At 42.7% G+C, this 14,851-nt stretch overlaps 1 protein-coding gene across 1 annotated transcript in view; it reads right to left on the bottom strand.

Moving 5' to 3' along the window:
* Nucleotides 1–14,046, bottom strand: part of E2F7 (E2F transcription factor 7) — a 50,795-nt gene extending 36,749 nt beyond the window's left edge. The window contains exons 1-3 of the mRNA XM_036760266.1: nucleotides 13,972–14,046; nucleotides 13,355–13,447; nucleotides 4,088–4,363 (exon numbers count right to left, since the gene is read on the bottom strand). Coding sequence (XP_036616161.1) covers nucleotides 4,088–4,363; nucleotides 13,355–13,447; nucleotides 13,972–14,046 — 444 coding nt within the window. The remainder of the gene's footprint in view (nucleotides 1–4,087; nucleotides 4,364–13,354; nucleotides 13,448–13,971) is intronic.
* Nucleotides 14,047–14,851: the final 805 nt, after the last annotated feature.

Raw genomic sequence — 14,851 nt, 5'->3', positions numbered from 1 at the left:
GGAGATTGGAGATGCAAGGAGATAGGTTAGGGCTAGATAGAGAGCTCTCAGAATCATAAACACAGTGATGACAACTGATTCCATGGGAACTAAGGCAGATCAACAGCTCTTTTGTAGTTTATACTCAGCGTTGCCTGGGGTATTGAAAGGATTATTGACTCGACCAAGGTCACACAGCTAGTATAAGGTAGGACTAGAATCCAGGTATTTCTGACTCTAAATTAATGCTCCATCCACTATACTATGCTGCCTTTTGTGAAAATGTAATGCATTCTGAAATGAGCTAATATATATTTCTAAGTGAATGTTTATAAACAGCTAGGTAGTACTGAGTAGGAGACTTTGAAGTCAGGAATCCAAATCCTGCCTCAGACACTTAGGAACTGTGTGAGCCAGGGGAAATCACTTATCTTCTCTTGGCCTGCAAAATGGGATAACAATAACAACACCCACGTCACAGGGCTGTTGAGATTATATACATGAAGGAACTTTAAAGTGCTATGTAAACACCAGCTACTTTAATTTTGGCTAGCCACTGTCCTATAAAGCTCTGATTTTTTGCTTCACCGTGGATGAGCTGACCCTCAGTTTTGAACGAATGGGCCAGAAGAGGCCGTCGGTGTCTTTTGATCAAGGTTGGCCTAGTTAAATTTGGGAGAGCTCCTCAGCATAAAGTTAGAAGGTGATTAATTTTTCTTTGTCACATTAACTCTACTAAAGCACAGAGAGGATGAGTACCATACATTGCATTGAGGTAATCAAGGATCTTTGAAGTCTAGTTAGCCCTTAGAGGAAGTGCAAGTGTGGGAAAGTGAGAAGAATAATGGCTTTTAAATCTGAGGACCCTAGCTCAACTCGAAGTTGTTACCTGTGTGACCATAGGCAAGTCACTTTACCACCTCTGGGACTTAGTTTCCTTAACTAGTTGGTACAGTGGAGAAAGCACCAGGCCTGGAGTCAGGAAGACTCATCTTCCTTAGTTCATATCTGGCCTCAGAAACTTACTAGCTGTGTGACCCTGGGCAAGTCACTTAACCCTGTTTGCCTCAGTTTTCTCAACTATAAAATGAGCTAGAGAAGGAAATGGCAAACCACTCCAGTATCCTTGCCAAGAAAACTCCAATCATGAAGAGTTAGATGTGACTGAAAATGACTGAACAACAAAATGGATACTGGACTTTAGATCTATGAGCCTATGACCAGATGACCTCTAAGTCACAGAGGCATATAGTGGGTGCTTACTGCCTATGCTTATCTTCTAAATTTATAATAAATGCTGTTATCCTAATTGTTTCACAAACCTTCCCTTTGAACCAGCTACCATCTGCTCTGAAAAATTTCTTTCGAAATGAAAAATGACAAAGAGATGACAAAAGACAGGATACGTGTGGAGGAAGAGACCAAATGTATCTAGGGAGTTGTAAAACTTGTTCTGGCTTTAGGCACAGAGGTAACTGCTTTCAAGGTTGCGTAACACCTACTTATCTGGACCCTTTCTGGAAATCTATTACCTGTGACACTCTCAAATAAACAAATCAGCAATCCCAAGTTGCTCTATATCTATTCAGTTTGTGATTATTCAAGGACAGAACAATTTGGTGATAAAACTAATTATTTGTATTTCTATCAAAAAAGAAATGTTGAGAAAAGGGTACTTTAGAAGAAAGAATATTAGAACAGTGTAAAAAAAGCAATAAAAAAGAACCTATCAATCAAGAAACATTTATTAAGTGCCAATTACACTCGAGGTACTAGAGTCAGGGGACCTGGGTTCAAATCCTGGCTTTGATGCTAACTACCTGTATGACCTTGCAAGGAAATCACTTTGCCTGCCTCCCCTGGCATGTAAAATGAGGGAGTTGGAGAAAACAGCTTCAGAGATCCCTCCCAGCCCAAGATCTCTGCTCCTTTAACCACAATTATGTAAACAGCAGGAAATGACAACATCTGGGTAAATACAAACAAAACAAGCTTCAGAAGGGGAGGAAGAAAACAACAAACTGGAGGACATTTTTGTTGCAACTTGTTAAAGACAATATATATTTTGTGATAGGACTTCTGATTTCATTCATATAGGGAGCTCCCAGTGAGCTAACTTCCTCCACTGAAAGTCCTAGGCTTGCCTGAGGGCACTGACAGGTTAGGTGACCCAAGAGCCAGTATATCACAGTGGCAGGATTTGAATCCAGGTCTTTCTAACTCTTCGTTATGAAATTCCATCTCCTGAAATACACATCTTAAAACAACAACAAACAGCAGAAGTTTATAATTTCAATGCCCAACATTTCGCATTTGTTTGTGTATCCCAATGCTTTTATTGATGGTTAATAAATCAAGAACTAAGAACAAAAGGAAATTTAATCTGTAAGTCGGTCTAGTCCTTATTTGTAGCTCTTGTAAGCACTTTGGTGGGAAGGAAAGGGAAAGTGGTGACTAATGAGATTTCTGATCACTGCCTGGTCTATTTCATTTATCTCTGCTCTTCCTGCTGCATTCACGAGACAAGGCAACTGAGAGGATGGCTGCACTTCAACCAAGAACAAAATCAATTAACTGCAAACAATCCGTCATGACTAGGATAAAATAAAGGTTATTAATCTAGAAGAAAGAAAAAATTTTCAGGTCAAGATTAACTGAAAATAGAGCCTGAGTGCCTTTGTTGAACTGAACATTTAGAAATGCAAATGGAGTTTATTGATTACAAGTTTCTTCACAAAATAACAGGATTAAAATTTTGGTCTTAAAAAGTTGATACCATTTGGGCTCTTCAAGGCAGCATCAGACAGTTTCAAAAAAAGGAATTTAAAAAAAAATTATTTTCAGAACGAAGACTCTTATTTTTTTTCTCTATGACTCCCTCTGTCAAGTCCCTTAACCTCTTAACGCTCTGGGCAAGACCTGTACAGTGCAGAGAAGGTGTTGATCCGCCGTGACAGAGGGAGCTTCCTCACCTGGGAGTTTCCTATTCCAATGAAATCAGTGCTGATCTTCTAAAGCATATTAAGCAATTTACCTCTATTGATGGACTGAAGAATACTGGTAAAGAAAAATGCTTCATTCAAATTTATTTATTTATTCATTTCTCTATCTCTTGATTTCATTTGGTGTAAAGAGCTCCTCCATCAGATACAAATCAACTATGATCGTGGGGCTTGGAGTGGAGAGTGCTAGGCACTGTGCTAAAAGTCTGAGAGGTTTGCTCCAGGGCACTTAGAGGTTAAGGGATTTGCCTGCGGCACAAAGCCGGTGTATATCAGAGGTGAGATCTGAATCCAGGCCCTCGTGATTACAAGGCCAACTCTATTTACTAAGGCAAGACTGCCTTTCAAATCCTCTAACTGAGCCAATGGTTAAAAAGAGGACGAAAACCTTACACTCCCTAGATTGGCCCACCTCTGCCTGCTTACCTACGGCAGCCAGGTGGTACAGTGGATTGATCAAGTCCTCTTAAGTCTGAGGACCTAAGCTCAACTTCCACCTAAGTCACCTTTGTGACCACAGGCAAGTCACTTTACCTCCTCTGGGGTTTCCTCAGCTATGTGGCACAGCATCAGACCTACTGTCAGGAAGACTCATCTTCCCAAGTTAAAATTTGGCCTCAGACACTAGCTGTGTGAGCCTGGGCAAATCACTTCACCTGTTTGCCTCAGTTTCCTCGTCTGTAAAATGAGGTGGAGAAAGAAATGACAAAGCACGCCAGTATTTTTGCCGAGAAAACCACAAAAGGGGTCATGAAGAGTCAGACATGACTGAACAACAATAAAATGGGGATTGGACTCTAGATCTATGAGCCTGTGACTAGGTGACCTCTGAACCATAGAGGCACATTGTAGGCACTTAGTGCCTACAACTACCTTCTAAGTGTGAGAAATGCTTTATCCTAAGTACTTCACAATCAATTTCAAATCCAGCTTTGTACTTAATATCTGTGTGATGTTGGGCAAATCACTTAACCACTATCTGCCTCAGTTTCCCCATACATAAAAATGGGGATAATGATAGCACCTACTGTGAGGATCAAATGAGATATTTGTAAAGTACTCTGCAAACCTGAAAGCACTAAATAAATACTGGCTACTGACGTTACCTGTAGTGAATCTGAGAATGCCTCATCCTTGTTTTCAATTGGTCTGAACAGCTCCTTCTTCTTTTCCCGGTCCCTCATGTCAGGACTAGCAGCACTAATGAGCATCTTCAGGTTAGCTGTAGGGGTCCAGGGTTCTGCCTGAGGTCTGTCAGCAAGTTTAACTGGTGTAATTGGATTTCTTTCGGGTGTGTAGGTTCTTTGCTTCGATAAATCAATGGGTTCATTTTTCATTGGTGTCTTTGGGGCCATCCTGGATCGATCAACAAATATATTTTCCTATTAAAGAGAGAGAGATTGTTTAGTGATGATAGGCCAAGTGAGGAGAACAGTTAATGAGCTGAGGTTATAAACAGGTCACTCAAGATGTCCATCATTAGCACAGACATGAAAATAAAAACCGGCCCATAGGCCAAACAAATTGAACAAAAATTAGTGAGAAGGGTTAATGGGAGTTAAACACTGGGTCAGGTGAGAAATTCTGCCCAACCAGCAGCTTCTCCTAATTCTTATTTAATTTGATTTTCATGGGATTTCCATGTGTGAGGGCCCTCAGCATATTTGCCACTGACAGACGCTTATCTGGGCAGGAAGTAGAAGGACATGGAGACAGTCAGAGTCAATACAATTTCTATGGGTCACGTGTGTTTTAAAAAGATGTTATTTGTCAGTGAGGGGGAAGCTCTGAGGTGCATGACTTTGTACTCCAAGTATGCACTAGTGCTAATGGAGCCACACTGCTGGCTGAACACAGCTGAACCCAAGGACACACTGAATTTCAAGTCTTTTGACATGTCAGCTCCTGTTAATTCTTCAGAAAATTGTCTAGAAAGGAAAAAAAAGGCCTATAGGCCTTGATTAATAATGGGTGCAGGATTAATAAAGAACATTTCAAACACAGGCTTTGTTCTGATTTGCATTCTATTTATCTGTGTGTATCTTATTTACCTTGTCATTAGACAGTAAACTGCTGGAGGACCATGTGTTTGCGTAATAATGCACATAAATGCCATAAATTTGGAGCCAGAAGACATCTGAGAAGTCAGAGAGCTAGGGAACAGAGCTTTGGACTTAGAAGGCAAGAAGTTCAAATCCTGCCTCTGACACCTATTAGCTGTGTAAACCTGGGCAAGTTAGTGCCTCAGTTTCCTTATCTGTAAAGTGGAGATAATAGTCCCTACCAAATGAGATAACATGTAAAGAGATATGCAAACCTTAAAATACTATATGAAAACGAGTTATTATTACTATTATTTTACTTTTGTCCAACCCCTTCCATTTTACAGATGAGGAAAATGAGTAAGTAAATTATTCAAGGATACAGAAACCATAAATGGCAGAGCCAGGATTTGAACCCAGGTCCTCTGACCTCAAATCTGGTACTCTCTCCACTGTACCAAGCTACCTCCCCATCAGACATTGGTTTAAGGTTTACAAAGTGCTCTCCTACACTGTGAGTCAGGTAGTGGAAATCTCATTATCCCCCTTTTACAGGTTAAGGAAACTGAAGTTGATCATGGTCACAAAGCTAGTAAGAGTCAAGGGCAGGATATGAAATTAGGTCTCTCCTGACTCTAAGCACATGGCTCTTTCAAAGACTTCACAGGGCTCCTCCTCTCCACCAGCATCTAGCCTAGCATCTTTGATATTTTTGGGTGGGAGATGGCCTGTGATTTCATTGGCACGGGGAATTCCTGGCATGGCAACTCCCTCCACCAATGGAGACTGGCAACTCAACTCTAACTTATAATTTATATAGGGGGCCCTTCGGGGTTATGTGGCTCAGCCAGGCTCATACAAACGTGTCAGATGAAGTACTTGAACTCAGGCCTTCCAAATACCAAGACTGGCCTGGAGCCACCATACCATGCTGTGTTTAGGAAGTGATAAATAACTGTTAAATACACTTTTTCTAAAACAGGTTTTTGCCATCCAAGCCAAGCATTTGGACTAGTCTACAGTTAAGTTTATTTCCAGTCAACTGTGCTCTCAAATAATTAAGGAAGTAGATAAAGTAAGTGGTATTTAGCCTTCTCTGATGCCCTAGGTTTCAGCCTACACACACCACGTACATCGGTTTGGGTTGACAGAACTGGAGCAAGCACAGTAATTTAAAAACACACATTAATATTAATATTTAAAACATATTAATAAGATATCTTACATCTTTTTTTAAAATTTATTTATTTATTTTTAGTTTACCACACACGGTTCTACATAGTTTTGAGTTCCAGATTTTCTCCCCTCCCTCCCCAAGACGGCATGGAATCTCATATAACTGTCATGTATAACTTCGCATTGAATTAATTTATGCACTAGTCAAGTTGTGGAGAAGAATTTTGACCAATGGAATGAATCATGAGAAAGAAGAAACCAGAACCAAAAAAAAAAAACAACCCAAAAACAAAAACAAAAGAGAAGCAAAAAAGGCGAGCATGTAATGTGCCTCGATGTGTATTCAAACTTCACAGTTCTTTCTCTGGATGAAGATAGCATTCTACATCATGAGTCCCCTGGAGTTGTCCTTGCCCCTTAGGTTGCTGAGAAGAGCGCAGTATGTCAGGGTTGGTCCTCACGGAATCCATATATCTGTGGCTGTGCACAACGTTCTCCTGGCTCTGCTCCGCTCACTCAGCATTATGTCGTGTAGGTTTTTCCAGGTTGTTACGAAGTCTGCATCATCCCCATTTCTTATGGCACAATAGTATTCCATCACCTTCATATACCACAGCTTGTTCAGCCATTCCCCAATTGATGGGCATCCCTTTGATTTCCAATTCTTGGCTACCACAAAAAGAGCTGCTATAAATATCCTTGTACATATGGGTCCTTTTCCCGCTTGCGTGATTTCTTTGGGATACAACCCTAGAAGTGGTATTCTTGGTCAAAGGGTATGAACATATCTATAGCCCTTTGGGCATAGTTCCAAACTGCTCTCCAAAATGGCTGGATCAGCTCACAACTCCACCAGCAATGCAACAGTGTTCCAATTTCCCCACATCCTTTCCAGCATTTATCATTTTCCTGTTTTGTTATTTTAGCCAATCTGACAGGAGAGATGTGGTATCTAAGAGTTGTTTTGATTTGCATTTCTCTAATCAGTAGTGATCCAGAGCATTTTTTCATATGCCTGTAGATAGCTTTAATTTCTTCCTCTGAAAACTGCCTGTTCATATCCTTTGACCATTTCTCAATTGGGGAATGGCTTGTATTCCTATCTTATAACACATTACATAATATTAGTAAGAACACCATTTGAAGATGCATAAGATGATTTGTTTGGAGAATTTAGGGCTTCATCCTGCTCCTTACACTAGTCATTGCCAGTGGTGTGCCTCTTACCATCCCTCTAGACCCAAACAACAACAGGAGGGTAGAGAAATGAAGGTGGGAATTTCTCCTATGGCATAGGACTGGGAACCATTGCATGGTATTATCTCTTTGTAAATGAGTCTTTGCCAATGTGCTGACCCAATAAAGTCAAATAGAAATGATCTAGTAGGCAATGCCCGAATATTTTGTTGTTGTTGTAAAATGAGCTGGAGAAGGAAACAGGAAACTACTCTAGTATCTTTGCCAAGAAAACACCAAATGGGGTCAGAATTGGAAATGAGTGAAACGAGACAACAACAGTTGGCAATTCCCAAATGTTAAGATCATACATTTAGACCTAGAAGAGAATTTCATCCCCTTGTTGTTTTACATATGAGGAAACTGAGGCCCAAACAAGGTCAGTGACCGGCCCAAGGTCACACGGGTGACAGAGATCTGAACCTAGGTTTTGGGACTCCAAATTCAGTACTCTTCCCCATTGGTCCATGCTGCCTCAAAGTCAATACCAGTGATGTTATACACCGGGGGCAAGATTACAAGATCTCTAAATACCATAAAGATGAGGGGGAGGAGCAGAAATGTCAAATCATTTCTGAGGCTGTACAACCTGTTCTCCCTGAACTTGTCACGGGTGAAAAATCGAGAAGATGCCGGGCATATCTTTGACACACCCCAAACAAAGGTACTGTAAAGGTACTGTCCTTTCTTTTTCTTCTGAGACATCAGAGCAAAGTCATGGCTGCCTTTGCTGTTTTGGGGGAGGCTGGCAAGTGATCTCTCCAGCTGATGACAAATGTTGCTTGGAGATTGCTAACCCCTGTTACCGTCCATCTCCTTATGCCTGGATGTAATAGTTATAGTGATGAGAATAAAACTCACACTTATACGAAGCTTGATGGCTAACTTTTGCCATAGCCTCATCTCCCTTCATCCAAAATGTATTGATATTCCCATCATATAGGTGAGGAAACAGAGACTTAAAGTTAAGCGATATGTCCGAATTAAGGAGCGGAGCTAGAATTCCAACACAAACCTTCTATCCAAGACCACTGCTCTTTCCAATCATATACTTTGGTTGAACAAATGTTTATCTAGAATGGTCCTGAAAAATAGAGAAGACTGAAATCCTCTTATGTCTAACCCAAACTTTTCTCACTTGAGGTTATTTCTTCATTATCACCGCTGATGGCCTTGATATTGTCAAATGATTTTTCCCCCAGTGGAAATAACATTCAGAAAGATGCATTTACCATCTGTTTTGCTGCTGTACCCTAAGGTCTTTCCATCCGACTTGTAGCTGAAACCTCTTAGATGTTTTGTTACCTCTTGTGGGCCTCTTTGGCAGTCTGGTAAAGCTTATAGATCCCTTCTCAGAATAACGCTCTGTTGCCCATGTTCAAAAATGGAAAGAAGTGCTAAATCCCAGCTACAGATTTGTGAAAATAAAGATGAATTTTTTTTCTAATCCAGTTCACAGACTCTTTGAAAGCTATCGAGGGGGCCCTGAAGCCCAGATTAAGAATCTCTACTTTGTTAGAATACGTGAACTCCTTGTGAGCAGGGATCATGCTTTTTTACCTCTATCCCCAGGGCTTAGCATAGTGCTTTGCAGACAGTGATTAAAATTTTTTTTTCCATTTATTCTGTTTTTTTAACATCCAGATCCATAGTATTGAGATTGGGATCTTTCCAGGAAGAAACTTCTCCTGTTACAGATCGACATTTGTTCTGCAACTTAGTCTTAAGAGTTGTCTGGAGTACTGAGAGGTCAAGGGACTTGCCCGGGTCACACAGCCTCTATGTTTCAGAGAATTTAACCCAGGTCTTCTTTATCTTATATTGTCTCTCTATCCACTACTCTATACTGTTTCTCTTACCTAACTTTAACTGGACATATAATACCTGATTATTTTCTCTTTTCATGATATCCTAGCTTATAGCTAATTATTAACTCATCCCTCAATGCTTTTTTCTTGACACTAAATAATACCAACTCATGCATTCTATTTTCTAGCATTTTCACAGCTTTGTTTTGATTCTTTCTCTTTTGGTTCCATTAGACTGTGACTTCCTTGAGGGCAGGGGCTGTCTTTTGCTTCTTTTTGTATCCCCAGTGCTTAGCATAGAGAGTGCATGGCACATAGTAGGCACTTAACAAAATGCTTATTGACAGACTGGTTGAAATACATAAGCTCAATGTGACATAGCACCAGTAAGGAGAGATCTTTATCAAGACCATGTAGAGTGAGAAATGCCTTTTTCTAATCATTTGACAAAAAAAGTCACTGACCAAGAAAGAAAGGAAGCAAAACCCCTGAGTATTGACTTATAGTCTCAGGCTTTACCAAGGAAATCCAAAGATCCTTTCCAGTTTTTGGAAACCTGACTATCTTTGGGCAATTCAATTGAACAAACATTTATTAAGCATCTATTATGGGCCTTGCCCAGAAGTGGGATACAAAGACAGAAACCTAAATGATCTCTGACCTCAAAGAATTTAGCTATTTTGTTGGGGGGAGGGTGTCGGGGGGTGGGGAGTAGAACAACCTTTACAAAGTTAAGTAGATAGAAAAATGTATACAAAGTAATTTCAGTGAGAGGTGGGGGAAGAGTACTAACAGTTGGAATCAGGAAAGGTCTCCTGGAGGAGGATACACTTGAACTGACCCTGGAAGGGAGCTACAGATTCTGGTAGGCAGAGGTAAGGGGGGTGGGACAGGAAAGAGCTTGGAGTACAGTGACAAAGGGGCAGGCCATGGAATATCACGTAAGGGGACCATAATTAGCCAGTTTGACTGAATATAGAGCTTGTGAATGAAGCAATCTGGAAAAAACAGGTTGGGGTCAGATTGTGCTAGACCTGGAGTCAGAAGATAAGTTCAAATCTGGCCTCAGATACCAGCTTTGTGAACCTAGATAACTCACTTAACCTGTCTGCCTCAGTTCCCTTATCTGTAAAATGGGGATAGTAGCACCTACTTCCCAGGGTGAGTCATGAGGATTAAGGAGACAGTAACTGTAAGGTGCTTAGCACTTAGTACACATTTAATAAATGATTATGTCCTTCCTTCCAAAACAATGAAATTTACATTTTAACTAGGTGCCTTAGAGCCATTGAAGCTTTTGAGCAGGGGGTATGGCATGGTCAGACCAGTGCTTTAGAAATACAATTTGGCAGCTGTGTAAAGATGGACTGGAGGGAGGAGATGCTTTAGCATCATCTTATTTAGATATCCTTAAAGACATTGAATTCATATTATTTTTGTCTATTTCATTTCTCTCTACATACAGCTTAGGTAATAAAAAAATGTTCTTTTAAGGAGTACAATTGTGGGGTGTTTTTCTTCCTTGAGAAAAGAGTATGCCCTTAAAAACAATGGACTTGGTTGAGGCGCTAGCTTTGTGGCATGACTTAGACCTTTTCTAAGCCTGTCTTCTTATCTCTAAATGGAGAAAATACTTGCCCACTTTCCCAGGGATGTTTGGAAAAGAAAATGAGATAATAAATGTGACAGGGCACTGTCAACTCTAAAAAGCCTTATATAAATATAACGTATTCTAATTATCCTCCTTATAAAAACTACACAAAGGGTATGAAGAAATGATACGCAAAAGAATTAATCTTATATACTTCGAAATAATGCCAGAATATCATGTGCTATTCTTAAAAAAAACCTACTTTTTTATAAGATCGATAGCTGGAAAGGACTTTAACAAGAAATCTGGTTTAATACCCTCATTTCACAAAGAAAGCTGACACTGGAATGGAAAGTGACTCTGTCCACTATGACCCAGGTAATAAGTGCCAAGAACCAGGATGGAACTCAGGTCCACCTGGTCCAAATCCAGTGGTCTTTCCATGAACACAGATTTTGAGCTGGAAGAGAACTTAGAAGCCAGTTAGTCCAATTTCCTCATCTTACAGATGAAGAAACTGAGACTAAGGTCATGTGACTGGCTCATAGACACACAGAGTGAGGAAGTGTTAGAAGAAGGGCCAAACCCAAGTTTTCCTGAGTCCAAGCCTGGCACTCTACCCCTATGCCATGCCTCGTTCACCAATGGGCACCACAACTGCCAACAGGCTGTTACTGGAGGAGAAAGTGCTTATTAGCAATTGCTCCCTAAAAACCTATCAAGTCAGTTCCATGATTATTGCTAAATCTAAATATAAGATTAAATCAGCCATGAAAAGCTAAGCGACTTAACCACAGTTAAAGAAATGGCTAAGCCTAGATTAAAATTTAGTTTTTAAAATTTGATTTTGCATCAAGAAAGATTAGATGACTTCTAAGCTAATTCTTACTATAAAAATCCTATAAACTAGGACTATTTGCTTGCCTCTGCTTAAAATGCACAGCAGTTTATCAAGTAACAAGGTATAATTCATGGCTGATAGCATCTCTAGCTGATCAGAGGCAGTGGATAGAGCACTGGACCTGGTGTCAAGAAGACTTGAAGAGTTAGAATCCAGCCTCAGTTACTTACTAGCTGTATGACCCTGGGCAAGTCATTTAAGCATGCCTCAGTTTCCTTATCTGTAAATGGGGATAACAGAAGTACCACCTCCTAGGGTTGTTGTGAAGATCCAATTAGATGCTATTTGGAAAGTGTTCTACAAACCTTACAATGATTTATAAATGCTAGTTATTAGTGTAGCTACTGGCCCGAAGACAACACTATGGAGACCAAGGTCTTGGATTCTATTACCACAAGGTCTTGCTTCTGTATACACAGAGCACCATTAATCCCAGCCAGTTACTGCATAATAAAAACATTAATAGCTCACATTTATAGACTTATTTAAAGTTTGCAAAGCATTTTATATATCTCAGTTGATCCTCAAAACAATCCTGTGAGGTTAGTTATTATCCCCATTTTTACAGCTGAGGAAATCAAGGCTCTGAAATATTAAGTTACTTATCCAGGATAACACAGCTAGTGCCTGAAGTGATATTTGAACCTGGGTCTTCCTGACTATACTTTATCTACCCACTCCACCTCTTGGTATAGGATATAGCTGGCTCAGTGCAAATTTATCATCACAACTGTAAGAATTCAAATTGCCTGCTAGAATCCATTAAACTTATATTCTCCTATTGACAGTGCCGTTATCACTATGGGTGGAATAGAAAGTGTCTGTCTGAGGTGTGCTTGTTGGTTGTGATAAGAACAGCTTACATTTCAACTCTCCAAACACCAGTGAGATGTAACTTACCTGGTGGTAACTGAAACAACATTCCAGTATGATACAGTACTGATGTCTAAGTTCAAATCTTACCTCTGATGATTATTACCTGTGTGACCTTTGGCATGACTCTTAACCTCAGGGGCCTCAGTTTCCCCATCTACAAAAGGTAGGGGGTCTAGACTAGACTATAACTTAGCTCCCTAATTCGAATCCAACGACTTGTATTTGCAACTCAAATCAGCCTAGCTTAGTTGGTACATGTTCCTACATATTCAGTGATGATGGAGAAAAGTATATCAACAGTAGCTGGTAGGGTCACACAGCTAGTAAGTAACTGAGGCTGGTTTGCTTTAAAAAAAAAAAAACTGTCCACGATGCAACTTTTCATAGCCTACTGAGATTGTATTCATAGCAATATTGGATATTGAAAGCATGTGGATTTCCTCATCTGCTAGGAATTTACTAATGCCGACCTTCAAATGAGGTGCAGTTTAGGAAAAATACTAAATAAAGCCAAGCAGGATTTACTTGAAACACAAGTCATACCATAGAATTATAGACAGGGCTAGAAGGGGCCCTTACAGGTTGATCTAGTCCAAACTCCTCATTTTTACAGATGTGGAAATCCAGATTTCAGAAAAGTTAGGTGACTCGTCCAAGGTCACCCAGGGAGTGAGTTAAGCGGCTCAGCCTTGGATTTGCTGAAGGCGCTAGTTATTAATCTTAAAATATTTTTGCACACTTACCTTTTGTGCACTTTCCCCATCTTCAATCGCAAATTCTAGCCTGGGCTGCCTGGGGCTGATCAGGTCTTGTAGTGTTAAACAGTTGAGCTCCATCTGCTAAGTTGCAATTGGGCAAGAAAGAGAGATTTTAGAATTTGGGAAAATAATCGTGTTCTTTTGCAAGCGTTCCTCTCTCGTCCTCCATCCCAGGTTTGCCCGTGCAAACGTCTAAAGAGCGCTCAAATATCTCAGAAAACGCGCGAGGGAACGAACCCCGAGCCACTGGAATACGAGAAGGAAAAGGCAGCAGCGGACCCGGGGCAGGGGGAGGGGGCAAATCTGTCAGGGAGCCCCGGGGTTTTCCCGGTCGGTTAATTTTGGCGCAAAGCCCCGCTGAGGGTCCCAAGACTTTCAGGATTCTGGAGGAGAGCCCCCCAAAGATGAGGTCGCTAAGGGGGGCCCCACCTCCAAACGGCGGGTAGCGCGGGAGCAGCCGCGGCTGGGACTCGGTCAGGACTTCTCAGCCCCCCTTCCCCCCGCCCCGGACGCGGTCGCTTCCCCGCCAGAGGGGGTGCGGGAATGGGGGAGGGCTGCCTGGCGCCCCCCCCGCCCCCGAAGACCCCCGGCGCGCTCCTTACCGCCCTCCTTCCCGAAGAGGCTGCCTCCTGCCTCGGCGGAGGGCTGCTCAGCGGCGGCACATCAACCTTGACCATGGGCGGACCGAGGGGAGCCCTGCCCTGCCCGGCGAAGCCCGCACCCAGCGCCCGCCGATCCCGACTGCAGCGCTGAGCCGCCCCGGCCCCGCTAAAGCGCCGGGTTCTGGCGCCTTGAGACGGAATGCGAGGCTCCAGCCAATGGGCGGCGGCCGGAGGGGAGCCCCGCGGGAGAGCCCGCCAATCCCGAGCCTCGGGAATGTTGGCGCTCCGCTCGGCGCGCCCCGGCCCCGGCCCCGCCCAATTGTAGTCAATTGGCTCCCCTCCCCCTTCCGGGTACCTGCGAGACATCAGGCGGCGGGAGGGGGCAGGGGCGGGCACCGGGTCAATTTCTGTACGAGGCCGGGCGGGGCTGCCGCGGGAAGCGCCCCGGGGGCTTGGGGTGGGGGCGTGGAGGGGAGGGGGAGCGGAGGGAGAGTACTTCTTTTGTCATGCATAAAAGGCGGCTCCGGGGCCGGCCAATTAACGGGCGGCTGAGCAGATGGAGCCGCGAAAAACGATCCACTAGTCCCCGGGATGCTAAAGGCGGGTCTCCTCCCTGCAAACAACCACCTGCTTGGGAAGCCGGCGCCCGGGCTTGTTCGGGCACGGTCCGAGCCCGGCTAGAGGAGGCACGAGCCCCAGGTTGCCACTCTGGGCCGGGAGCAGATGGCGAGGCAGTTATGGGGGTAAAGGAGACCCACGGGGAAGTTTGGGGGTAGGAGGGGGCGGAGTTCGTGTTGTACCGCACTCAGCCGCGGGAAAACTTTATCGGCTTAGCTCCAATTTCAGGACTTATTGACGCCGCCCCCAGCCCCGCGTACCT

Source organism: Trichosurus vulpecula, chromosome 5, assembly GCF_011100635.1.
Source record: "Trichosurus vulpecula isolate mTriVul1 chromosome 5, mTriVul1.pri, whole genome shotgun sequence".
Classification (NCBI taxonomy): Eukaryota; Metazoa; Chordata; class Mammalia; order Diprotodontia; family Phalangeridae; genus Trichosurus; species Trichosurus vulpecula.
Note: the sequence above shows the minus strand (reverse complement) of the source record. Positions and strands in the feature narration are given on the sequence as shown.